Source organism: Crocodylus siamensis, chromosome 10 (assembly GCF_052110815.1).
Source record: "Crocodylus siamensis isolate JL-2025a chromosome 10, ASM5211081v1, whole genome shotgun sequence".
Classification (NCBI taxonomy): Eukaryota; Metazoa; Chordata; order Crocodylia; family Crocodylidae; genus Crocodylus; species Crocodylus siamensis.
Window position 1 is genome coordinate 46,813,301 of NC_143404.1, and position 26,426 is coordinate 46,839,726.

At 45.9% G+C, this 26,426-nt stretch overlaps 1 protein-coding gene across 1 annotated transcript; it reads right to left on the minus strand.

The window, feature by feature from the left end:
* Window positions 1-11,018: 11,018 nt before the first annotated feature.
* On the minus strand, window positions 11,019-20,830 carry PXMP4 (peroxisomal membrane protein 4). Its single transcript, XM_090020428.1, has 4 exons — window positions 20,667-20,830; window positions 16,555-16,617; window positions 15,594-15,792; window positions 11,019-13,361 (listed from the first exon to the last, which is right to left on the minus strand). Exons 1-4 carry the CDS (start codon window positions 20,780-20,782, stop codon window positions 13,098-13,100), a joined length of 642 nt encoding a protein of 213 aa, XP_089876554.1. The 5' UTR covers window positions 20,783-20,830; the 3' UTR covers window positions 11,019-13,097.
* Window positions 20,831-26,426: the final 5,596 nt, after the last annotated feature.

Here is a 26,426-nt window from a genome sequence, read left to right on the forward strand (position 1 = left end):
CATAATTTTCTGGAGCCATGTTTAAGCAGTTTGCAGCCCAGTATGACTTTCAGCATGTCACCAGCAGTCCATATTTTCCCCAAAGTAATGGAGAAGCAGAATGTGCAGTGTGGACTGTGAAGAATTTGCTCCGGAAGAATGAAGTTCTCTATAAGGCACTCTTGATCTACTGTTCAACACCATTGAAGCATGGGTGGAGTCCAGCTGAGTTGCTTATGAGTCACTGACTCCATACAACCCTTCCAAGTATGATCAATGACTTGGTTCCCAAACTTGTCAATCCACAGGAATTTTGTGAGAAAGACAAACAGATAAAGGACCATCAGAGACAGAACTATGACACCAGGTGTGCTTCAAGACAGGTACCTGCTCTTTCCCCCCAGCAGGAAGTTTGGATCCCAGATCCAGAGGTTCAAGGCACCATCCAGGTTAGGGAAGGTACCCCTCGTTCATACTGGGTGGAGACACCTGGTGGTCTTCTCTGTAGGAATCTTCTCCGTAGGAATCTGACAAATTCCACCTGTTTACCACACTAGGTCTGGAAGCCCCTCAGTTCCACCAAAGAGAATAGACTTGTGAATTAGTCAGGTCTAAAAAATAGATTTACCAATGTTTCTGCTTTGTTTAGAAACAAATAGTCTTTCTGCTTCTTCCTAAGATCCAGAATAACATGGGTTTAACTCTAAAGTAATTTACTCTAGAGTAAACCCACCCCACAGCATTTGCACATGTAGACACACCCACTGTCTATGGCTCCAGCAGGGCACTGGAGGGCCTAAAAAGGAATATTCCCACCTCTATACAATGGCTTTCTGCACTGTTTGTTGGATTTTCAGGTTTTTTGCCTTCCACTAAAGAATCAGGAATAGGTCACTGGCCTACTGTGGTACAGTGATATAGCTAATCCTGTATTTCTGGACACTGAACTGGAAAGGCAAACCTACACACAGAGAAGCACAAATCTAGCTTAATAATCTAGCTTAATAATCTTATCCATCTACCTCTCTAAGGTACTTTTCTGACTCCCCATATCATAGTGTCTGAGTGCCTGATCACCTTGCATGTAATATCAGATTTACCCAAAGAACCTTGTCTGCCTATGTCCTTAGACCAACACAGCTACCAATACCCTCATTACCTTGCATGTACTTATCCTCATGGCAAGCCAGTAGTAGGGCAGTGTTGTTTTCTCCATTTTTTCCAAGGCAACTGAGAGACAGAGAACACATCAACATGACACATTTACTGCAGAGCAGATTAAATTAGCCCTGCAGTAAATGCTGTGCATCTACATGTGCATCCCTATTAGGCTGGAGTAAACTAATTAACTCTGCAGCAGTATAGTACTTATAAATGTAAGTACTATTCTGCAGGGTTTTTTACTCTGCAACATTGCACATGTAGACACTGCCCCAGCTGCCTGGGGCATGGGAGTGTTTCATTGCAGGGGCTGCCTGCCAGCTAGTCCTGCACTGGAGCACCCTCATATCCCAGCTAGCCCCTCTAGTCTACAGCATATTGAGCTGTGAGGGTGGGAGGGGGGAATGGACTGCCAGGCTGACCTCTGGGGCCCCCTGCCAGCAGGGGCTGCTCTGACTTGGTTCAATGTACTGCAGCCCTGGGTGCATGTTTATTGCCTGGGAGCAATAAACTATGGAGCAATAAGTTCCAGGGTTTATTGCTTCACATTAATTGATCATGTAGACATGCCCAGAGAGTCTGAGTGACCTGCCCCAGGATTGTAAAATGCCTATCGCTGCTATGGCATTTTAGACTTTTCAGAAAAGAGTAAATGCCTGGCTGTGCTGTGCGGCACCTTGCTGGGAAATACAGCAAAATTAGGAATCTAGCTTTGCCTATTCCGAGGTCGTGGTCACTTGGCTTCCAGGGGTCTTGAGACTTGCAAATCAAATCAACACACCCTCAACTTGGTGCTATTAGTTCACAGAATTAAGGCCAGAAAGAACTATTATGATCACCCAATCTGATAATCCATTGCTTTTCACCCAGTATCAAGCCTACTAACTTGTGATTGATCTACTTTTGAAAGCACACAATCCCAATCCAAATATTTCATATGATGGAGAATTGAGTATGTCCATAAGTTAGTTGCTCCAACAGCTAATTTAAGATCATGGCTAAGACTTAGCAACTTGAAGGGCCCTAGTTCCTAGAATAATAAGCATTTTGATGTTAAGGCTTCCAGCTAATCCAAATTAATCAAATATTTATAATGGTATTTGCCAAACTCTCAGCCTCAATGTCACTTTTCTAAATAAGAGTATAAACCACTTGTGTACATACTTTCATGTTACAACAATTGCAGAATTTGTGAGTACATCAAGATTCTTTAACCACTCAAGTAATACCCAACAACCAGACTTGCCCTTTTCAGAATAGCCTTCTGCTACAGCTACAGCAAGATTCAGGGACCAGATATGGTCTCAGTGGCACCGAGAAAAAAGTAAAGTATCAAGTATCCACTTGGTTTTTTCCCTAACACATATATGAGGGCTCCAAAAACCCTTCTTCAACAGTGGCAACACAATGGCACCAACAAAATACCATCTCCTGAAAAAACCAAAAGCGTAGAGACGTATTTGAGTAAATACAGTATAACACAAGGTTTCTCATCATAGGAAAAATGCCCAGCCCAGTGAACTATATGGCAAATCATGAATCTTTCAGCTTTGGACTAATGTCATATGTGGCAGGCCAGGAAGGGTTGCTTCTGCGCTAAGGGTTCTTCCACCTTACTGCATCTGACCACCTACCAAGCTCTGAGTGTCTCCCCTGGGGCACCTATGACTGGCTGACCCTCTTCCTGGAGCACACTCACAAGCCTGGGGGACCGTGCCACCACCCGGGGTCTGGTCATTGCCTGGGCCTTATGCTCCCCCAGGGTGGACAGGCCCTGTAGACCTTGAGGGCACTTGATGCTCTGTGAGATCTTGGGAGTACTTCCTTTAACCTGAAGCACAGAAAGTAGCCTCCCTTTGTCAGCCGAGCCAAGGGAATGCAGAGGTATGCCCATTCCCTCTCAAGCATGTACCACAAAGCTTGTTACAGTAGATAACTTTATCGGGTAGAGAGGGTAGGCTTGGGGAGGGGTATGAGTCAGAGAAGTATCAAAAGAATATCCAGAGCAAACAGAACCAGTCTGATAGCCATTTAAAATGCTTCTAAATTACTATAAGCTACCTTTCTAGTTAAGTTTCTGGTAATTTATTCACTTCAGCATCCCAGAAGTGGGTGAGGATTGCAGAGGTTCAGTCTGCTATGTAAAAGTTCCAACATGGCCCCCTTTCTCCCTGAAATACCTCTTAAATGGCCCCTTCAACCTCACCTGCTAACTCCAATCACAGCCAGGTATTGTTTTATGCTGACCAATTTGAAAACCAGCACACCTTGACCTAGGGTCACCAGGATGGTTCAGAGGTGGGGCCACCACTGCAGAGAGTGACAACAAGAGACAATGACAGTCATGGTGACAATGACAAATGAAAGGACTGGGGAAACAGGTGGGAGGAAGTGCGGGAGGGGTGGGGAGGGAGGAGGGAAAGAAGGTGCTGAGGCAGTCCTTTCCATGATTATGATGGAGAAAGGTGATGGTGACTGGCATATGGACACATGACACAGTTATTGTAACAGGAATGAGAATGATGCAACTATAAAAGCATGGTATGGATTGCCAAGTGAACCATATTGGTCACGAGAAAGATTTGTAGAGGTGTGTGTGTGTGTGTATGTATAATTTTTTTTTTGCACGAAAAAAAAGTTTTTTACTATATACAAGTAGGTGCCCAAGTGCTACTTAATATATATGTGTTATTAAATATACAGAGTAATAGGGGCCTTCTTGGGGCAGTCCACCACTGGCCCGCCCACCTGTTTCTGGACTAACTGCCAACCTCACTTTCCTGCCATGCCTTCTTGTTTCATAATTAGTTTTAATTAGGTGGGAGGCTGCCCATTCTTGTCCTGATGCCAGGGGGCGCTCTCTATGGCTCCTACCCTGCCCTACACTGCAGCCCAAGCCTTGCAGATGGCACCCAGGTGACACAATGCTCCTGGCCTACAGCTAGACCAAGCTTAGCCCTCATTGTCAGGCCTCATTCATACATGCAGTCATACCACCCTCCTCTCACTAGGGTCTCTCACACTCCACCCCGTCTCACAGGGTCTCCTTCACGCATCAACAACTTATACCGCCTTGCTCCCTCTCAGAGTGGCCCCGTTAGGCCATAGATTTTATCTAGCATGCACCTTGGGTGGCAGATATACCATCTTTTGGGACTCTCCTGCAACCCTCAACAGGGTAGTGGCCAGCCGATTACCCAACCTGGGCCAAGCTTGCCCTGGCACCTCCTGGGGCAACTCTACACAAAGTGTTACTTCTACATATATATATATATATATATATACACACACACACACACACACACATATAAAAGCCTAAGTTTGTCTGTTTACCTGTCCGTAATGCTTTATTCGTGCTGTGATTGGATGATGGAAACAGTCAATGAGAGTGCTTCAAGTGTGGGGGAGCACCACCATGATTCCCAAGCCATGCCAAGGACTGGACAGAGAGTTGGGGAGCAGAGGCTAGCCTTGACTCCCCCACCCCACTCCTTGCAAGAGGTAGAACAGTGGCAGCATGGGGTGTTAGGTGGCAGCACTCCATCCCAGCCCCCTCCCCATCATTCTTGACAGGCAGCTGACGCGTGTGTGCGTGGCAGTGCACTTGCAGTGCCTGTCACTTTAAGGGCTGAGTCTGGCAGCCAGCAGGTTCTTGATTGCAGCGGCCATTTTAGAACACTGGCTGCCTATATAAACAGAGCAGATTGCTGCTGGCAGAGCAGACAGAAATATTGCCTGGCTGAATGGCTAAATGGAACATCTGCAGATAGGAGGCAGAGGCTCTTGGTCCTGGGCATGACCTAAAACTGCACCCTGCCAGGAGTGAGTGGTCTGGTGGAGCTCCCAGTGGCGCAGGAGTCCCCAGGAAATACCAGGCCAGTTACCACCCTGGTGGAAAGTGAGCTGGGGTGCCTGAATAACCCCTAGCCCCTACATCACTGTTGGTAGAAGTCAGGGCCAGACAAGGCCCCTTTAAGCCACCTGAGCCTCCACCGGGGGGGAAGCCCAATAACCCCAGTGAGGGGGTAGATGTGGAGCCCTAGTAAGGGTAGGACCCAGTGAGGGGGAAGATGTGGAGCCTCTGTGAGGGGGTGGAAGTGGAGCCCCAGTAAAGGGAAAACAGGGCTAGGAGCTGTGTGTGTGTGTGTGTGTTTGTGTAGTTCCCTCCAGGCCCCCGACAAGGAACTGCCTCCCCAACAATAACACTGACGACATTGCAGGAAAGAAAAGGGGCAGCGCCCAGACCACCTAGGTGGCATCGGAATAGGGTTTCACCTTGATGTCACTGGGGGGGCAAAGCACTGATGAACAAGTCCCCAAAGTCTTACAACACCTACCAGCAACACTATATATGTACACACACATACACAAAGTGTTACTCATATACAGATGCACACACAAAGTGCTACTATATATATAAACAGTTACATATACATACACACAGTGTTACATATACATATATATATATAAAGTGTTACATATACATACACAAAGTGTTGCGCATATATACACACACAGTTTGTTTTTATACATATTTATATATATAAAAATATGTAACTGTTTTGTGTATGTATATGTGTATATATATGTATGTATGTAACAGGGAACCCTAACCCTGTTACCAGAAGGCAGGTCAGCCCCTTTAAGACCAAACCTTTCTGGGCATAGCCTGTTGGTAAGGTGGGGGTTAAAAGCTGAGCCAGACCAGTTAGTCAGGTAACTGGAAGGGGGCAAGCCAGAACTATAAAAATCTTGGCTGGGCAGCAGTAGGGGCCAGCAGCCAAAGGGGAAGGAGTGTGTACAAGAGTGCCACAGAGAGGCTTGGAGAGCAGTCCAGCAGCGGCAGGAGGGAAACTACTGAGTACTCCTGGAGATGTGGCAGCAACCCCAGAAAAAGAACTGCACCAGACAGTGGGAAGCAGAAGCATGAACCCCTGAGAAAATACAAGCTGGTATGCTGCCTTCTTTAATTCTGTTTTTGCTGGTGGTTATAGCCCATGGACAGGCTGTGTATAATTTTTGATTGATTAACCACTGGTGGTTTGGGTGAGGCTGTTGGGGAAGGAGGAGGCCTCACTGGGGCCCCACTACAGTGTGGGGAACCTGGCGCCAGAAAGGGCATAGTATTCGTGGTGTACAGGCCAGCACCAGAGACGGCACAGTCTTAAAAAGGTCAGGGTGGCCTGGTGCACCTGGGGTGCAGTTGTTGCAAAAAATTGCGGTCCGTTTCTTGGAGGCCACTAAAATCACAGACACACATACATCAGATGGCACAAAAGGTGTATTTGCAAATAGGGTCAGAGCAGAGTCAAAGACTCAGATTACTCTGAATCCACCAAGGAATTTTTGCAGGCTGTATTAATCTTTTTCCTCCTGGGCACGTGTGCAGAAACAGGAACTCTTACAGCTCATTTCCGTTTCATACAAACATATATGTGGTTACATCACTACATGCATCACATGTACATTATAATTAACTACTTAAGTATGCAGGGCGGAGAAGTAAATATGCATCAGCTAATTGAGCATGCTCAGAAAGTTCTATAGGTCACCAAGAGTTTAAACCCCCACCCTTTCAAGGACAGTCAGTTGAATTCCAGCTTCTGTAATCTGCATGAGAAAGGCTAGGGAGAGGCTGGGGGAGAGTCTGCCATTTAAGAAAAGGCGTGGCAAGGCTGGCCAAGGAAAAAAGTCCTTGGAAGTGTTTTTTTCTTATCAGGTGCGAGATGCAAGCTGTGCATTTCTAACAATACTCCACTTCTAACACAGTGGTGTATTTTTTTTTGGACTGGGATAGCGGAGGTTTGAGGCCGTTGCCTGGCTCTGAACTTGCGGCTCCCTGGCTGTGGAGTTGGTAGGTGGGCCTCTGGGCCAGGGAAGCTGGGCTCCAGATTACAGCAAAAAAAAAAAGTGGGGGGTGCTCATGAGCCTCAAGATCAAAGAGCTAGAGCCCAATGTTCCCTCTAAAAAATAGTGGTCCGTGAGCACGCCCCTTCAGTCTATGAGCGCGCCGCTTTGGTCCTGCCTCCCCCTTTCAGTGTGGCGTGGGACACTTAGAAAAGGTAAGCTCCTCTCTCTTCACCTGGGGCAGACAGCGGGGCCTGGAGCCTGGGGCTTGCCTGCCCCGAGTGAAGCTCTGGTAGGGGCTGGCTGGAGGCTGGCGCAGGCTCCAGGAAACTACTCTGCTCCCCTGCGTTGCCTCAGGGAGTGGAGGCACGTGGCATCAGGGCCAGGGAGTAGAGCACTTCCCAGAGCCTGTGCCAGCCCTCACTCCAGCCTCCATCCCTGCTTTGCCTAATACCAGGGAGGAGGTGCTGCCTGCCCTGAGTGAGGCTCCTCTGGCTCCAGGGAACGTCTCTACACTCCCTGGCCCTAATTCTACCTGCGTCCTTGCTCCCCTAGGTGATGCACAGGTGCGGAGCAGTTCCCCAGAGCTGGCGGAGCCCACACCAGCCCCCACCTTCACCTAGGGGAGGAACTTACCTTTACTAAGAGTCCCACGCAACAGCCCAGCTCTATTCCCGGTGGGTGCACGGCCAGACTTTTACTCATGGATGGCCATGTGTGCACCTTAAAGGGGGGAACTCTGCTAGAGACTGGGAGTCAAACCCTATCTGGTGGGTTTAGATGGGGAGGGCTAGCTAGAGAAAGACAGGGGTGAAGGCCCATGGTGGCAGAGAATCCCAACATACAAAATACAATAGGTAGTCTCCCACTTACAAGAACATCGGTATAATATTTCCATCAAAACGTGGCAGGTGAGTAGAAAGGGACATGAGAAACCTTAAGGGGATTTTGGGCGCCCCACAGAGGTCATGCATAACACAAATGATGATGCTGGGAAGTGCCACACACACACACACACACACACACACACACACACACACACACACACACACACACACACACACACCACTGTGTGTTTTTACATATAGCTAAGTGTGTGTGTGTACGTATGTATACGTACACATAGGTACATGTATGTACACTTATGTCCGTACCCACGCACACGTGCACATGCACACGTACGTGTACACACGCACATGTGCAGACACAAAAGTTGCTTTTTTACCCATTTTTCTGTAAAAGGACACAAAGGCTGTTTACAGACATGGAAAAAAAACCCAACACTTTATTTTCAGCTAGGCTTTCCCCTCCCTGAGTTAGCTCTCAAGGCAGCTGCTGCCTTGTGAGCTTTCTGGTGTCCCATCCTCACCTTTCACTGGGGGGCACAGGTGTGGCATTTCCTAGACTGTCCCTCCACAAGCAGACCCACTATACCATCTAACCCCAGGATGGTGTAGTTTCAGGTCATGCCCCAGGAATAGGAATATCCTCCATCCTCATAGCTCCTACCCTGACCTCCAGGTATTATGGGAGCTGCAGGCCAAGTGGTGTTGGTTCTCTGGTTCCCTAGGTGTAACTGGGAGCTCAGCTGTTAAGGCCTGACCTTATACTGAGGCTGCCCAGCCCTCCTTCAATCCAAGGGCCCTCTTGCAGTCACCTGACTACCTAATTGGGCCTCACCACATCTACTGGCTGCTCCATAGCCTGCTCCATCCCCTTAAACTACCAGGCCCCAAAGGTGCCCTGCCACACACCTCCCTTGGCCAGTTGGGCTGTTTCCTGGCCAATGCACCACTGTGATAGGGAGCTGTCACAAGGGCAGTCATAGGGAATTGGATAAAGAATACTACCAGTACAATTTTTCACAGAAAGTTTGATTTGTGAACAATAAAAAGCATTCTCTATTTTTAACCCATTTTTAGGAAGAGCATCCTTCAAGAGGATTGGTGCTCTGTTTTGTATTTAAGATGTACTTCTCTGGCTTCTGCTTCTTTGTGATGGTCCTGATAGAGATACATCAGGATTTCACAGTACTGCTTTGACAAGAGAGTCCTGGTAAGCCAAGGTCTGATCCTACTTGGTGCTCAGTGTTCCTCCAACATCTATGGCAACTGGGGTGCTAAGCTTATCTCAAGCAGCACTTAGCACTTCACAAAACTGAACCCCTGGGGAGAAGCAACAAGTTAACTTTGAACTGATGTACACGGTTGGTTTTCATGTCTGCTTTAAGAGATCACAGTTAAGAGGCAAAAAAGAGGGATGGCATTTTTCCCTAAGTGTTTAGCTAATTTGCAGGTGGCTTCCAAACTGTCTCCTTATTTCTGTTTGATTTTAATGCTAATAAAAAAGGAACATGAACAGAAGACTGAAGTCCCTGCATAATAAGCTGGGGGAGGGTAGAGAACATAACTTATGTATCCATGTCTGAAACAGACAGACAAATTACTTCTAGTTCACTTCTCTATTACACACTGGCATTATGTCACATCAGTAACATAAGGGATTCCTACCCATTTTTCTGGTTTGGAAACAGTAATGTGTGCTAGTGCTACTGAAGATTTGCTCCAAATACTTCCCTGGGAAAGAGTGATTTGTAGCCTAATGCTCTACCCACACACAGAACGAAAACAAACTGTTGTTAAAAAGCACAGCTAGTGGCTACTGACACAGAACTTCCTACTGCAGTGAGATCTCAGTTTGTTTTCTGAAGATAGCAGCTGGTTCTGTGAATCAGAACTACAGACTGTTTGAGTCTCAGGCAAAATTTTCTACAAAAGCAAGGTTAGGGAGAGATTCCTGGGGAGAATGGTTTTTTTGAACTGAGAAGGGATGATTGCAGCTGATGCTAGAACTTGGACTAATAGGGACTTGTTTTTGTGGTCAGCAGTAAGATGGAGATATTGCTACTGTAAATTAATGACCAGATAAACAAGTGGATCTCTGAAAAGCTTAGCAATGAGCCACTTAAGTGCTTCATACGTGACCACGGTTATGATTCCAATATTTCTACCAACAGAAATTTAAATTTACGCTTTTTTGGGGAACAGAAATGTGACTTTTTCACTGAGAAATTGCTGTAGTTTTATGCATTCAAAACATTATCAATTTCTTACCAAAAACATAGTTTGTCTAGCTGGTTCTCTACGGCTGCTGACAGACCTGGAAAAAAACAGCTAACCAAACAAAAAAAAGCAGTGCTTTACCGAAAAAGGCATCCTGTCAGTTTGACCCAGCTTTTTTCTAATAGCTGATTCAATCAACTATTAGATAAAAATGCCAAAAAACCCTGCTGAAGTGCTTGATCTATACAGATGATGGGGAGCCACATCAAATTAATGTGATGCCTTTTTTGGACATGGACTGTACTCAGCATGGGGGAACACCAAGCTGAAAGTAAAGTGTTGGGTTTTTTTTCCATGTCTGTAAGCAGCCTTTGTGTCCTGTTACAGAAAAATGGGTAAAAAGCAACTATGACTTTTAAACCTGAGAATTTTTTTTTCTGAAGATTTTGGTCTGTTAATCCAGAGCTGGTCAGGTCATGAACTTGAAAGGTTTTCTTGAAATCTTACCAAAATGCCCAAGGAGATGAGAGCCAAATATTTAATATTTCTATTTACTCTTATTTACCTACCTGTTGAAGACACTTTTGTAATTAATGTTCAAAGTCTGACATTCTGCTCCCAAAATACATTGTTTAAAGATGTCAACCACGGATGCACTGAAAATTTATTTTACTGAAAAAACTAGAATCTGCCTGCAATTTGAAAAAAGTTAAAAAAGTTGGACACTTTGAGCCTATTTGAGTGGTAACACATAATCTATGGAGAGATAAGCAAACAAACTCTTACATTTCTGCAAATCATAGATAAGAAAATCATTAAATACTGCCCCAATTCAAGTATTCAATAATTGTGAAATAGCTGGGACAATCAATAACTTATCCTTTATGATGTCCTGGATAACAAAAAACATTTGGCTATGATGGGGCACAGCATCAGCGTAAAGTGATATATTCACTTTTTTTTCAGTGTACAAAAAAAATGAGCACATCAGGTCCGCAAGAGATGGGCTCAAAATCTTTTTAGCCTCTAAACTGTAAGGTCACACAGAGGGTTCAGTTTTCTCTAACTTAAGAGCTCAAGGTTAAACAGACAAAGCAAAGGAGTGCTCCAACTGTCTTTAAAGTGGTGGGGAAGAGGAGGGAGGGAAAAGAGAGAGAAACAGACAACATACAACAGTGAAGGGCAAATGGCATGTCAAAGAACTAAAAAGGTTGATTCCTAAGCAACCTGAATCAATCAAAATGGGATCAAATGCTGAAGGGCAGTTAAGTCACCACATGAACCAGAGGAGAAGGGTATCAGAACAAAAATGAGAGCAAAGAACTACCTGGAAGATGCATCACAATACTAGTTCCAGAGTGCAGAGAGGTGCGAGGCCTAAGAATGATGCATAAGTATATGTGACATCTTTCCCCAAAAGAAGAGAACCCATTAAGTTAGATAATCATCTTTATTTAAATGGCAATGATCACTGTAGTGTCTGAATACATGCTGTGCACTTTGAAAACTTTTTATAGGAATTTATGTATATATAAATAAAGTTTTACGTTAAATTACTGTCCATTTAAGTGTGTTTTAAAAATTTCTTAACAAGAGTTGCTAGTTATTGTATTTTCTTGTATACAACATGCCCCTGAACAAGACATGCACTTTGTTAAAAGGTAAAATAAAGGGGAGGGAGCCTTCCTTGTACATACTGGTAAGTACATTATTGGGGAGGAGGTGGGCAGGGGGGCAGCAGAATAGAGGCAGCTGTAGTAGAGAGGAAGACAAATGTTGTGGCTGCTCTGTTAACCTTCTAGTGGAGCCAAACTATTCACCTCCCTCTTTTCTTGAGTTGAGCTGGGTGGGCAGCTAGTAGCACCTTCCAGGTCTGCTGAAGACCCAATCCTAGCCAAGGGTTAAATCACCTGGGAGCCTACCCAACTGATTCAGCAGGAACTGCCCCAGCCCCCAGGGCTCAGCCCCATTTTAGAAGTACAACAGAAGCTCCTGCTGAGTCGGTAGCGGCTTCTGCAGCATAAGTATCTCCTTGGAGGGGGTGGGAGAAAGTATCCACAGTCAGCACCTAGGGAGCCTTGCACGCTCATTGTGCTTGGCCGTTATGCAGTGCTACTTTCTCTTTCCCCTGATAGAGGCTCCTGTGGCAGAAGCTGGTATCACAGCATCTTAAAACATGCACCCCAATTTCCAGCAGCTGATTTTTGGGGGGAAAAAACAGGTGAGTGTTGTATACAAGGAAACAGAGGATTAAATAGAGATTATAATTAGCATTTTGCAGGGGAACAGATTAAATAACCTAGAGGAAGGACAAAGACTGGTTCTCTTAAGCCGAAGGTATCATACCTATAATAGGAGACTCCTTAACAGCCTTAAACATGAATATCCCAAAATTTGCCTGAGGGAGCAGTTCAGAGAGAACTTGTTGAAAAAGGCTGGAAGGGGCAGAGGAAGCAGCTCACAAGTAAATGCAAGTCTGCTGGTTGCAAGCGGGTAGTCTAGATTTCCAATACTTCTGAGAAATGTAGAATTTCATCACTGCTTTCACTGCAGAGGAAAAATGAATCAACTCATCAACACCCAAAAGAGATATGCCTACACATTACTGAAGTCCCCTCTACTGGTAACCCAGAAATCTTAGAAGATGTATATTCAAGTTATTTAAGTAATTCCATAAGCCACCTTTTTGTTAGTTATTTAAAATATATTCACCTTTTACTTTTATTTTAATTCAGTATATTTAGTTTCTTAAAAGTATTTATTGTAACATAAGAAAAAATAAAGTCTCTTTTTAAAAGACTTGTTTAAATCAAACAATCACAAAATATTCTTCCCTTATCACAGCACAGGTTCAGGATTCTATGGAGTCCCTCATGACCCAATGCAGAGCCAACAAGAGACCGTCACATCATTTTGGCCAAGACACAAGAGCAAAATTCGCTTGGCAGAATAAAAAAAAGTGCTTCAGGTCAAGTGCAGCAGGAAAAAAATGTCAACCCCGTTTTGCTGGAATATGCCATTATTCAAAAGTTCCTGAAGATCAGCCAATCACTTCTCAGTACTGCTTTTGTTATAAATGAGGAAGTCAGAAATATCATGCCATACATTACTGTCATCATATAGGTAAGTCATGGAGGACTGAAGTGAAGGCTGTAGAGTGTGTCGGTGATATTCAAAGAGCCAAAGAATGGTCCCCCAGATGAGAGCAGCAGTGAGGGGGAATGGATCCCACTTTGGCTCTGGGATATAGCCCTTCTCCACTGCCAGGCGGGAAAAGGCAAACAGGGTGCGAGATAGCAAGTACATGATAATCTGCACAAAGGAAAATGCAAGGAAAGTTAGGCAAGTAACATGGCTAACAACCCTGACCAAATTAAGAGACTGGAAAGTTACAACCATGGAATATACAGGGCCAAACATCTTACCATGGTTGTTCTTGACTCTGGCTTACTATGTCAAATTGCCTTTGGTGTCACAATACTAGTTGTTTGTACCTTCCTTGTGTGCTTACTAATTCAGTACTCTAATTCAGTTGAGTAAGAGCCTGCACATGATACAGCATATACTGGAAGATCAGTTTGCAACTCTATTCTGTCCCAAATAGTAGTACTAGAAATAGATGCTGCTGTTAGTAACATACTTCACAAACTAGAGTTAGTTTATTTAGTGTTCATTCAGTTGGCTTTGCAACTTAATTAAAAAAGACACAGATAAATTGGTGCAATGTCCTGTAAGAGCCTACTTAGATCAAGTTCACATTAATTATACAGTTGTTAACACACACTAGGACACAGCAAATCAGTGAGACAGCTGGGAACACAAGCCAGGTCTTCTGGCTCCTAATGCTGTGCATCCTATCCACTAAACAAAGATTCTTCTCTATCAGACTTTGAAGCTAAACTGATTTAAAAGTGTAAAGTATTCATATACCCAGCAGAATGCTGGGGGTGAGGGGTGGGGTAGGACAGCGGGGCTTTGTAGTATGAAAAACCATTAACAACATCTTTAAAAACAACATTTTTTAAAATGTAATTTCTAATCAATGCTACATGCATGTTTTAGGGGTGTAGGTTGTAGCTGTGTTGGTCTAAGGCAGGGGTTCTTAACCTGGGGTCCATGAACTTGGATGGGAAAAAAATTACATCTTTATTTTCACTAACCAGTAACTGAAATTTAGCATTTCCTTCAATTACGAATGTAGGCAAAATGAATGTATTTTGATAATTGTATTTCAATATAATTGGTTTCCTTTGTAATCCTATGTATTTTATTTTATGCATTTAAAAACATTATTCTGAGAAGGGGTCCATAGGTTTCACCAGACTGCCAAAGGGGTCCATGGAACAAAAAAGGTTAAGAACCCCTGGTCTAAGGACATAGGTAGACAAGGTTCTTTAGGTGAATCTGATATCTTTTATTAGACCAACTAAATAGTAGGAGAACAATTCTTAGGCAAGCTTTCAGGTTCAAAAACCTTTTGTCAAGCTAAGGAAGTTTCAACAGTTGATGTGTGCTCTTCCTGGATGGAAGTTTGTTTCCTCGCCAACCTCATCACCAGAAGCAAACTTCCTCAGGCCCAGAACACATCAAATAGATCCAGACCATGCCATGACAAGAAATGCAAAACCTGCCAACACACCTCCACCCCCCACACAATCACTGCACCCCACAACAGAGCCATCAGCATTCCTGGATCTTACAGATGCACCTCCAGAAACATAATGTATCTCATCCAATGCACCAAATGCCCAGATGGAAAATACATAGGTGAGACCAAACAACAACTGCACACCAGAATGAATGCACACTGGAAGTCTATCAAAGATAGGAATACCCAATTACCTGTGGGAGCACGTTTCTCACAAGAAAACCGCTCTCTCTCCAATCTCTCAGTCCTGATCCTCACTTTCCAGCAACGAGCTTATGAACTCCACTTCATCAGCCTCCTGAATACTAAAAACCATGGACTAAATATAGATATTGGATTTATGACACATTATAACCTGCCTGACAGCTGACTTCCCAGGTACTTCTCCACTTTTCATCCCCCTCCCCTCCCCGCCACCCAGCCTGTCCTCATGGACTATTCAGGGAGTCTAGGAACCTCGTTTCAAGTGCTGATTTCTGCTCTGGGGGCCAAGCGTGTAAAAGTTAGGAACTGCAACACTCAACATTGAAGCATCAGTCTCTTTTTTTGACTTGGGCCCAAGTAGCTCGCTGTCCATTCAAACAAGTTTGGCTTCAAGACTAGGAGTCACCCATTGACTCCTCAATCTACATTTTCACTGACTGCCTGTCTTGTATGCATACCAGCACAGCCTCTGGCTTTTTTACTTTTCATTCCATACATGAAGAGCACACGTGAACTGCTGAAACGTCATTAGCCTGACGAAGGGTTTTTGAACCAGAAAGCTTGCTTAAAAATTGTTCTCCAACTATTTAGTTGGTCTAATAAAAGATATAAGATTCACCCAAAGAACCTTGTCTACATGCATGTGTTGGCATTCAGGAATATAAAAAGAGGGAGCAAATGCATTTGTTTACCTGGCTATTGATAGCATTGTTTTCACCAAACACTAACCAGCCCCCAATGCAGGCTGCCAAGAAGGAGTGAAGCTGGAAGTTCTTTCCTTGTAGTTGGGATTGTAATGCCATCAGACCCTTGTAAGTGAACACAAAGTAGGCCAGGCTTCTGGAATGAGTGTAAGTGGCCTGAGCAATTGCTTTCAATTTCTCTCTCAGACTGTACAAACAAAATAGACAACTGTTAGTAAAGGAGAAAGATGGCCATGGCACTATTCATGCTGCTTGTACGTATGAATCCTCTCTCATCCTGACCCTGTGTCCATTGTGTCTATTAAAAGTGTATGATTTTTGGGGCAGAGTCTCTCCTGTTCAGTTACTCTGAAGCCCAGTACAAAGGGCTCTTTTGTTGATTAGTCCCTAGCACTACTGTAGTTTAAATATGTAACCGGTTTTTGAAAAAGGCCCAGACAAAACATGGCAAGAGTGAGCCCATTTCACTTCTAGGTCACTGCTCAGAATACAGTTAATATTGTATTTACACTGTTGGTATGCCCTAATTGTAGATAAATGACAGCCATTAGTTTAACTATATCAATGCAAACATCTAGCGTAGACTAGTGCCAGTGCACTATGAAAACAAGGTAAACTGAAGAGGGGCAAGCTGCACCATTCCTCGTCTATGCTAAGCTTTGTCCTGGTGGCTGGCCATCTGGCAGAATATGCCTCTTGTAGATGAGGTCTAGATAAGCACTGGAACAGCAATATCCTAAGCCTCTCAAACAGCAAGTTGAATTGCAATGTGCATTCTAAAAAAGTGAGCTCCCCATTTTGGTTAGCAAAATAAACAACTGATTTGGATATGGCTGGTGTTTTCCCAGGTTCAATCTTTTAAGGATGGATATATGTAAAACAAATCTCTCAACCTTATGGAGAAGGTCCTTCAACAAGAATGCAAGAAAGGAAAAACTAATGTCAATACCTTCCACTCTTGAAGAGAAAAGTCATCACCAGAGCATGGGGTGCTCGGATTTTTGCTCCATAGCTGAAGAAAAATTATATAGTATATGTAAAACATGAATATATACAAACATACCATATTTCCAAAAAGGTTTTTTTAAAATTACTGTTGTTAACAGAACTCTTTATAGATGTTTTTAAAGTTCTGATCTTGTAAAGATTTGATTATAGTTAGAATTACCCTAATATTTTTTATTTATTTTTAGATCAACACACTGATTGATAATTCTGTCAGTAGGTTTATAAAACTGTAGTGCATCCACACACAAAGAAATCAAGATAAATAAGACCTAGTATATTCAAAATGGGACTAAAAGACAAAGAGCCTCCAACTAAGATGAGAAAGAATTCCTAGCTCTGAGCATATGAAGATACTATTTTCTTTACAATAAATGCATAATATATCCATATATATTACCCATTTATTGCCTCAGATATATTATATTGGATATAATATATCCAAGACAATTACTCCCTCTCTGATCTCTCAGTTCCAATCCTCAAAAGGAACTTACAAAACCTTTCGTAGAGGAGCCCACAAATTTCACTTCATAAATCTACTGGATACAAAAAAATCATAGACTCAATATAAACATTGGATTTATGACACATTATAACCTGCCTGACATCTGATTCACCAGGTACCTGCCTGACCTGACTTCTTACACTATTCTTTTCGCTCCTTCCTCCCCTCCTTTTCTGCCCTTTGTCTTCCTAATTTCCAGCTACAGGGGAAAGCTACAGGGTTGTAGCTGTGTTGGTCTAAGGACATAGGCAGACAAGGTTTTTTTGGGTAAAACTCAGATAGCTGGAAAAATTCTTCTCAGCAAGCTTTCGGGTTTAAATACCCTTCACCAGGCTGAGGAAGCATCTGCAGTTGGTATGTGCTCTTCCTGGATGGAATGAATAGTAAAGAAGCCAGAGGCTGGTATGCACGCAAGAAAGGCAGTCAGTGAAGATGTAAAGTGAGGAGTCAATGGGTGAAAGACAGGTTGGGGGGCTGGGGAATGAAGGCAGCTGGTACATAGTGGAGAGGTACCTGGGGAGTCAGATGTTAGGCAATGTGTCATAAATCCAATGTCTATATTTAGTCAATGATTTTTTGTATCCAGGAGGTTGATGATGTGAAGTTCACAGACTCATCTGTGAAGACTGTTTTGTAAATTCCCTTTGAGGATTAAAACTGAGAGACTGGAGAATGGTTTCCTACTGCAGGTAGCAGTGTTTGGGAGAAGGATGTACAGTGGAGACCAAGATCACAGGGTGGTCACAGCATGGGGCCACCCCAAGACCTGGCCCCAGAGGCAGGGCCCCACCTGGCCACAGCCCTGGGGCTGCTGGGCAGTGACAGTGAAGATTTAGGGCAGTGCTGCGTTCTGCTTGCTTCACGTCCCTGCCCATAGAACTGGGGCTCTGCCCCAGCCCCAACCCTGTGCTGTCACTGCCCTGCAATCCTGGGATCTCCACAGAAACTGGCCGGGAACAGCACAGGTAGGGCGCATGGACAGGTGGATGTGGTAGGCCTGCAGGCAGGGAGGGAGCTCTGGCTGGGGCCAGGTCCAGGATCTTGGGGCAATGACAATGTGGGGCTGTGGCAGAGCCACAATCTTCTCCCTTCCTGCCCCTGCCCATGGAACCTCTGCCTTTGCAGGGGTGTGTGGGTAGCAGACCATGGCTCTGCCCCAGCCCTGGCCCTATGCTCCTACTTCCCCAAGATCCTCTGATCTTTCCAGCCACCTGGCTGCAAGCTCCATCTGTATGGGTCCTGCCTCAGTGGCAGGTGTGGGGTGAATCGGCTGGGGCACTTGGGCTGTGGCGCCAGCGCCAGCTGTGGCCACCAGAAGAAGCCACCACTGCCAGGAAATGGAGCCTTGCTGCCTTACTGCCCCAGCCCCCACACATGCCTAGGGGCAGCAGGGCTGGGTATACATACCTTGGCTTGGGCTCAGGCCAGACTGAACTGATAGACCCACCACAGGCCAGACAAACTCCTTTGGTGGTCCAGATTTGGCCTGTAGGTTGTATTTTGCCCACCCACACCATAGGTCTAAGCATCTTCCTGCTCAGTGGTTATTGGGGTTTTTTGTTTTGGTTTGTTTTGGGTTTTTTTGCAGATACCAGTCTGAGCTGAGATGCTTAACTCTCCTCATGGACTATTCAGGGAGTCTAGGAACCTCGTTTCAAGTGCTGATTTCTGCTCTGGGGGCCAAACGTGTAAAAGTTAGGAACTGCAACACTCAACATAGAAGCATCAGAGTCTCTTTTTTGACTTGAGCCCAAGTAGCTTGCTGTCCATTCAAACAAGTTTGGCTTCAAGACTAGAAGGTTGCCATGATAGTTTATGGCCATGCAGTCAAGGCCCCTCGCACTGACTCAAATACTTCAAACAAGCAGGAGTTTTATGAATTTTCTTCTGTAAAGGCTGTGGCAGATCTTACACTTAAGACATGATTAACCAGTTAATCCCCTTAAAGAGCAAACTGACCAAACATTCAGGAGATTAATGGCACAATAAAAAATAAAACCCACTAAATTTTTTAAATATAAACTGTGTGTAATAACCAGGGATCCTGGTTTTCCTTGTTTTAAAATCATAAATTCTCTAATAAAAGCCTCCAAATCTGTTATTAAAATTAATGGCCCCCCACAGCCGTGCTGGTGCCCCACTTTCCCCTCACTACAGCCTGCCCCCCCTTATGCCCCTTGCCCCCCCACCCACAGCACCTGCCCCCCATCCCTGCAGAGGGGGGCCCTCAGCTGCTAGGACTATAGGGCCAGGGACTCAGGTCTGCAGCTCTCTGCCCCCAACAGAAGGCAGCTGCAGCAGAAGGAGCAGAGAGCCAGTTCCCCCACTGCTGCTTGCTGCAGGGAAGGGCAGGGCTGGCTCCCAGGGGGGCCACACGCACTCTTGGGGGCAAAGGGGACTTGCACCCTCCAGATGTGCTGGGGCAGGCTGCACACTTGAGCACCCACCCTGTTTCCCTCCTGCAGGCATGACCCAGCATGGCTGGGCACAGCGGGGCTGCACGTGCATCTCTGATAAAGATGGGAAATCAGTGGTTTTCTCTGTTTTTCCGTCAGAAATGGAAAACCTGGTAGTAATGTTACAGCTGCTTCCATTGTACCTTAAATTTAACATGTGGCAGGGACTCAAGTCCTCAAGCAGTCCTGATCAGGTGATCCTGGTTAGGCTTGGGACTGCCCCGGAGTTCCAGCCCCAGGGCTATACTAATCTGCTGTGTGCTGGCAGGGATTTCATGGGATTCAATCCCTGGGGCAGTCCCTGCCAACTGATGATTAACTGAATGAGAGTCTGGGGACTCAAGCCCTGAGGCAGTCCCAATCAACTGATCATTGGCTGGCAGGGACTGACCCAGCGCCTGAATCCAGGTGCAGTCCCTGCCAACTGACAGACAGATTGTAGACTGGGACAGCCCCAGGGCTGGAAAAGTGTGCAGTCCCAATTCTGCTGACAATCAGCCAATTATCAAGCACTCAACTTGCCAGGCTCCCCCTGCAATGGCAATAGGGCAAGACTGGGATCTGATGCCCAATTCCACAAGTGCACCTCCTGCCAGGCATTTGTGACATGGAACTGTGATTATCGGGAATCACAGATCAGATCCCATCACTCCTTCCAATGAAGGTCTGCCAGGAACCAAAGCCAGAGCCCCATTCTGCTTCTGCTGAAGTCAACAGGAGCAGGTTTGGTTTCCATTCACTAGAAATGAATGTTTTTTTACTTATTATTATTATTAAATTATCTGTACAACTATAGAGCCCACAGGCTGTAGTGAATGCTGCTGGAATGTCCTTGCAAGGAACGGGCTGAAAACTCCCATCAGCTGAAATATAAAACCCACAGACTGTTTTTTTAAACTCTCGGCCCGCGAGGGGCACCAGGGCCCGGGGCCCGAGCGCCCCGCTCCGCAGGGAGCGCCCCAGCCCCGCTCGGACCCCACGCCTCAGGCACCCTGGGCCTGAGCAATGGCCCCGGGCGTCCTACCGAGCGGGTGCTCCCTGGGCGCGACCCCGACCCCAAGGGCCCGCGGCGCCGGCCGGGCGGGCACTCACACGGCTCCGTTCCGGAAGCCCTTGAGGGCCGCGAGCGCGGCGTGGTAGCGGCGCTGCTGCAGCAGGGAGTTGACGGTGTAGAGAAGGGTCCGGAGCAGCACCCGAGCTCCGCCCATGGCTGCCCCGGGCCCGGGGCCAGACACCGCATCCGCCGGAAATAACGCGCGCCGGCGAGGGGAGTTCCGCATTCGCCGGGGAGTCAGCACCATGTCTCACCCTATTGGCCATCTCACCTCTCCATCAAACCTCCCGATTAACAGAAACCTCGAGCCTGCCCCTTCAAATCGAAAATCATTCTGTAATGTAGGGCGGGGTGGCTACGCTACAGCCAATCGTAGGCCTCTCTCTCGCTCCCCCGCCCCCTCCTCACGCTCGGTTCCTATTGGCTGGAGCGCAAGGCGGCGAAGTCGCAGTTGGTGCCGGGTGGGTGCAGCGCAGGAGTTGAGGTGGTGGGAAGGCGGCGAAATCCTAGCCCCGCTCTTAGGTGCATCCACTAGTAGTCTGTCCCTACCGCTGCGGGGGAAGGAGACGAGCTGCCCCGTTCAGTCAGACCTCGGCTCTGTCCGGTCTTGTCTCGTGTCCCCTTGATACTGCCCAATACTAGCCGTCACTGAAGGATGCTTGGGAAGGAGCAGTACAGCATGCCCAGGGGAAACTCCAACCCCTAGGGGGCTCCTTAGATTCAGCTCCGGAAGAGTTTGCATCTCTCACCAAAAATCTAGTTTTAAATGTGTGTTAGGTTTAAATCAGAATCAGAGCAGAAGGAAGGCCTAATCATCTGGTCCATCCCCCTGCCACAGACAGGATCATCTTTGTTCAAACTGGCCTATCCAAATCCATTGTCTAACCCAGGGATTCTCACCCCCTGGCTGTGAACTGTACCCAACCTGTGGGCCTTCCCAGGGTTGGGAAATTTGGTAGCGGGGGATGGTGACAGCGCTACAACCCCTCTCCAGATACAAAGTATCCACACCCAGTGTGACCAGATGCAGCCCCAGCTGTAGTCATGCAGCTGGTTTGGGCCCAGGCTAAAGCCTGGTAGCTGGAGGGGACAGCTAAGGCTGGGCCTGCCTCACAAGGCTGGATCCAGGCTCTGCCAGGCCATACTGTGTAACCACATTGGGCTTGGGTGGTTTCCACATGGCTGTATCAGGCCCCAGCTGAGCCTGCTCCATGCACTGGATTAGGCCCTGGATCAGCTGGCACCACTCATCTGGCCTGTGGGACAAAAAGTTGGGGCACCAGTGGTCTAAAACTGCATAGTGAATCCTGACACAGTCATAAGGCATAACACTTTAACCTGCTGCAGGTAAAGCAGGGAGACAAGAGTGGCCAATGTCCTCCTGCTGCGAGGATTGTTAATATACACTCGAAAGATCCAAGAAAGAGAGCTATACTCCCAACTACAGAAGAAGGCAACTCCCCACTCCCTCCTGTACCAACCTGACTGTTAGTGGGTATTCTTAAAGCTGATTAAATTTTTTAAAAAACTGACTTCCCCTATGGGTGTTTTCTCTCCTGCCATGACTTGATGGGAGTTAATTCAAACCACAACATGCAGACAAACTCGATATTTCTTAATTACGGTCAAAGTCAGTCTTCTTATACCTTTTATTCTCTAATCGCTTCTTTATCAGGCTGCTCGCTTATTCTCTAAAACAGCGTGCGCCCGCCGGGCCTCGATCATCCGGTCCCTCGCGGCTCGGCTCTGGATCTTGATGAAGGTCTTTCGCTCCATCCCAAAGGTAATAGGGCCGCAAGCTCTCACCTCGGGCAGTCTTATCCCCTCCTAATCCTGCCTGCCATGACTTTGATGATTCTATCAGTGGCGGAGGGGTCCAACCGTCCGGGTTTGGTTATCTCAGGCCAAGGGGTGATGATCTTCACAAGGCTCCAACCTCCCCTGTACCTTGCCCTCTACCGAGCTTCGGCGGTGTGCTGATGTTGTCTTCCGTGGCCAGCCCTCCCTATGCGAGAACTTATTCTTGGGTCTCGCTTGAGCCTGAGTTGTATGGCCGAGTCAAACTAGGCCCTCTAAATCCCCAGCCTGTCGTAGCCCTCCGCCTTACTTTACCCTGGTGTCCCAGGCAATAAAAAGGAAAATTAACAAGAAAAAGGAAAAGATGCTAGCAACAAACTGCTTGCTACCTCTCAGTAATCCATAGATTACTATTCTGTGGCATCTAAGTTACAGTGTGCCCCCACCACCGACTGCCGCTTCGTGCTACCTATTCCCTACCCTTAGTGTATCCTATGTGTATCCAACCCTTGATGTGCCTTCCGCCTTGGAGAAGAAACTTTCCTCCGACGGGCTCTCCCAGGTCTTCTGTCCTGGACGAGTTGGTCTTAGCTAGCCCCTCGACCGTTCACCTTTCTCCTGTGCGATCCATTGGGACTAGTCTCTGTCGCTGAGGACCCTCCTGGATGCTGTCCTCGTGGCTTCAAAATGATATGCAGCCTGGATACCTCAGTCCTTCTAAGCCCAGTAACAGCATCTGTATACTGGTGGTTGTCTGGGCATTCTCCTGCCCTATGTGCAGTGTTCTCCAGCTCCCTCTCCTCCTCAGTGGGTCCGGGAGCTACCTTCTCTTCGCTCTTCCTCCACCTCTCCTCCCTTTCCGTCTTGCTGTCTCCCCTTCTTAACCTTCCATGCTGGCTCTCCTCCCCCTTCTCGCCAGCTGCTGTCACTTTAAAAAAACCGTGGCTAACAAGCCGCGCGGGTCCCGCCGCTGCTTCCTGTCCCGCTGCGGTTCCTGCAGCAGGTATGGCATTTTTGTTTGTTTTTCTTCCTCTTATGTTTTCCCTGGGGTGTGTTGTCCCCCAGAGTCCCTCCTTGACCCTTTGGGGTCTGGGTCCTCCCCTTGCCCCGGGACACAGTGAAACCCATAGATAGACTATTAGGCAAAAAAAACTCCAGGCGACCATGCCCTTACTGTGGACCTGCTTACTGGAGGACACAAAGGCAGGACTAATCATTAATAAGTCACCTTGGCAATTTGGGGCTAGGGCTTCTGCCCCTTTTTCTTTGTGCTACAAATAAATTGTTCCAATCTATTTGTTAGTCATCCAGAATTGGCCAACAGTTCATTAAAAAAAAAAGTCTTTAATTAAAGTCCATCTACCCGTTCCTGGGTGTAGACAGTCTGATCTCTAGTTGTGACTTTACTTAGCCACTTCTTAAAATATGCACAAGGGAGATTCCACTCCCTGGCTCCTTTCGTGCCTCCGCATGAATTCAGCTCTGTCACTGTCTAGTCTCAGGCATCTAGATCTCTTCATTTGCCTTCTGGGGACTGGTACAACAAAACGTCCTCCGGTACCAGTGGATGATGTCATCGCCTCCGGCGTCCCTCTGCTGCTCCAGTAGGTTTCTTTCCGTCTTTTAATTACAATAACAGGGTCACGGGCTCCCTTTTACACTGACCAAAAGGTAAAATTCCTTCCTGACTCCAAATATGGCAATCAGTCTGACCCTGAACTGAGGGGCAAGACCCCCTAGACAGAAATCTCTAGGTTTAAGCCTCAACAGAAGCATGGGCATACCCTAGTTAAAATTTCCAGCCTTGGTTGAAGCCAGTACCCAATGCTTCATTGGAGGTGGAGGTGGGAAAAAAACAAACCCTGACTGGTATAGCAACAGGAGGGGAGGATTCCTTCCCAGCTTTTGTGGCAGCCAGCAAAGCCCAGAAGCAAGGGAAGTATCCATAACAGAGTATAGATACAGCTCCTTTCAGATCATCTCTGACCAAGAGAAGTTGTTCTGGCTATCCAATCTAAACCTACTTAAACCTACTTTGCTGTACCTTCAAACCATGGGTCCACACCCTGTTCTCTACAACAAAAAAGCAGAATGTACTGTCTTTAATTATCCAAGTATCCCCTTGTTCTTGCACAGAGAAGGATTAAACAGGAACACTTGATTTACCTTCATCATTGTGCACATTTAGAAGTAAAATAGATTAAGGAGCACATGCCAATTATTCATCTCCTCTGAGTAGTTCCAGTGTATTTCAGTCACTTTTCATCTGAAAGCTTTTATTCCCATATCCCTAATAATTTTTACTGCATATCTCTTTACCCCTTTGATTAAATCCAGTAATGGAGTCCTGTCTAGGACTGGTCAACATAGTGAGAGGTGAAAATAGCCTTTTCTTCTGGAGCTGCCAATTCACTGACGAGTATCAGACTATTCTACCAGGTGGGCTTTGCTGCAGTTGGTTGTCATGGAGCCCCCCTCTGGTGGGTGTTCGCTCAGGACACCTGTGACCTTATATGGTCTTTGGAAGTACCCCCTGAAGGCATCACTTCTAGCGTATCAGAGGCACCTGCCTCCTTATCACTCTGATACCCTGTTTTTTTGGTCCCTCCCTTTTCCCGGATATCTGTAGCCCCAACTAAAAGAGTTAGTTCAGTTTTTCCATTACTTAACTTTCAATAATTAATTCATTACAAAAATCTTTACACAAAAGATTAACTAATTAAAGATTCTATGTTTTATGTCAGGGATCCTCAAGCCCCATCCCACAAGCCAAATGTAGCCTGTTGAACCATGGCATCTGGCGTATAGGACTCCCCATGAGCTGGGAAATTTTGTGGTGAGGAAGTAGTGGTAATTAAAATTTCCATACTTGCACCACTGCCAAAGTCCTGCATGGCCAGATTGGGTATGAGCCAGGCTGTTGCCACACAGCCAGATTGGTCCCAGACTCTTCATGCACAGCCAGATTGGGCCCCTGTTGCACCCACCCCACAAGCTGGATCAGGCTCAGTGGCTGGATCTAGCCTGCCAGCAGATCTGGCATAGCTCATCAAGGGCAAAAAGTTTGGGCACCACTGTTTTATCAAGTATCTCTTTTGTAGATCTCTCAAGGCAGCTCAGAGACATTTAGTGACTGAACAGTATAACCGAAAATAGACATCATTAGATCTGTAGTAGGCAACCATTGATCCTCTCAATCATGGTGTACACAGTAAGAAGTCTAGTCAGAAGCCTGATGAATCTGTGTTGCTGACAAGCCCAATTCGAGTGATTGTAAATGTTCATGAGAGATTGGGTCTTCTGTACGTACACCCTTCAGACTGGACAGTTTGACTCTAGTGGCAAAATGCTATGGTGCAATGTGAGGTAGTATGCCTAATTGTAGTTTTATAAAGGTATAGCTTTTCCACCTTTTTCAGGATTAGGTCACCAACAATAACAAGATTTCAATTACCAGTTTATTTTAGTGGTGATCCCGATTTTCTCCTGCCATGCCTTTGATGGAAAGAATTTTATTTATTTTTAATTGGGAGGGATGGATTTAGACACCACTGTATAACCTGAATATGTTAATTTGTCTTGTAGCACTGAACTCTTGAAACCTTCCTCCAAGTCTGTGGAAATTCTGAAATTCTTATTATAAAAACTCAGGGATCAGTTTTTTTCTTTTAAGTGTCTTGTATTATTTAAATTACTTAACAATTTTTTTTTTAAGTAGTTCAGAATTTTCTTCTCCAATTCCTAACAGATAGCTTCTTTAGACTTTGGTAACTACAATGCCCAGTCTTAAAAAAACCCAGGATAAACAACAAAACGAGAAGAAACCCTTTTCAAATGATGTTGCTTAGTATGCTCATCTCCTAGGGATACGTCTATCAAATAATGAAAGTGTTTCCGACGTCTCTCCCAACTATCTGTGTCGGGGCTTCAATTTTTAGAAGCTGCAATGTTCACTATTCTCCAACTCACTTTTGGTTCTTTTGTTTTTCCCAACATAAAAT

Excerpts from the sequence above, each read along its gene's own strand:
- PXMP4 (XM_090020428.1), bottom strand. The coding sequence starts at position 20,782 with ATGGGCGGAGCTCGGGTGCTGCTCCGGACCCTTCTCTACACCGTCAAC. Across the intron at positions 15,793-16,554 it reads TTTCTCTTCAAGAGTGGAAG|TCTGAGAGAGAAATTGAAAG; the intron begins GTATTGACATTA and ends TTGTTTGTACAG. Across the intron at positions 13,362-15,593 it reads ACAATGCTATCAATAGCCAG|ATTATCATGTACTTGCTATC; the intron begins GTAAACAAATGC and ends TCCTTTGTGCAG.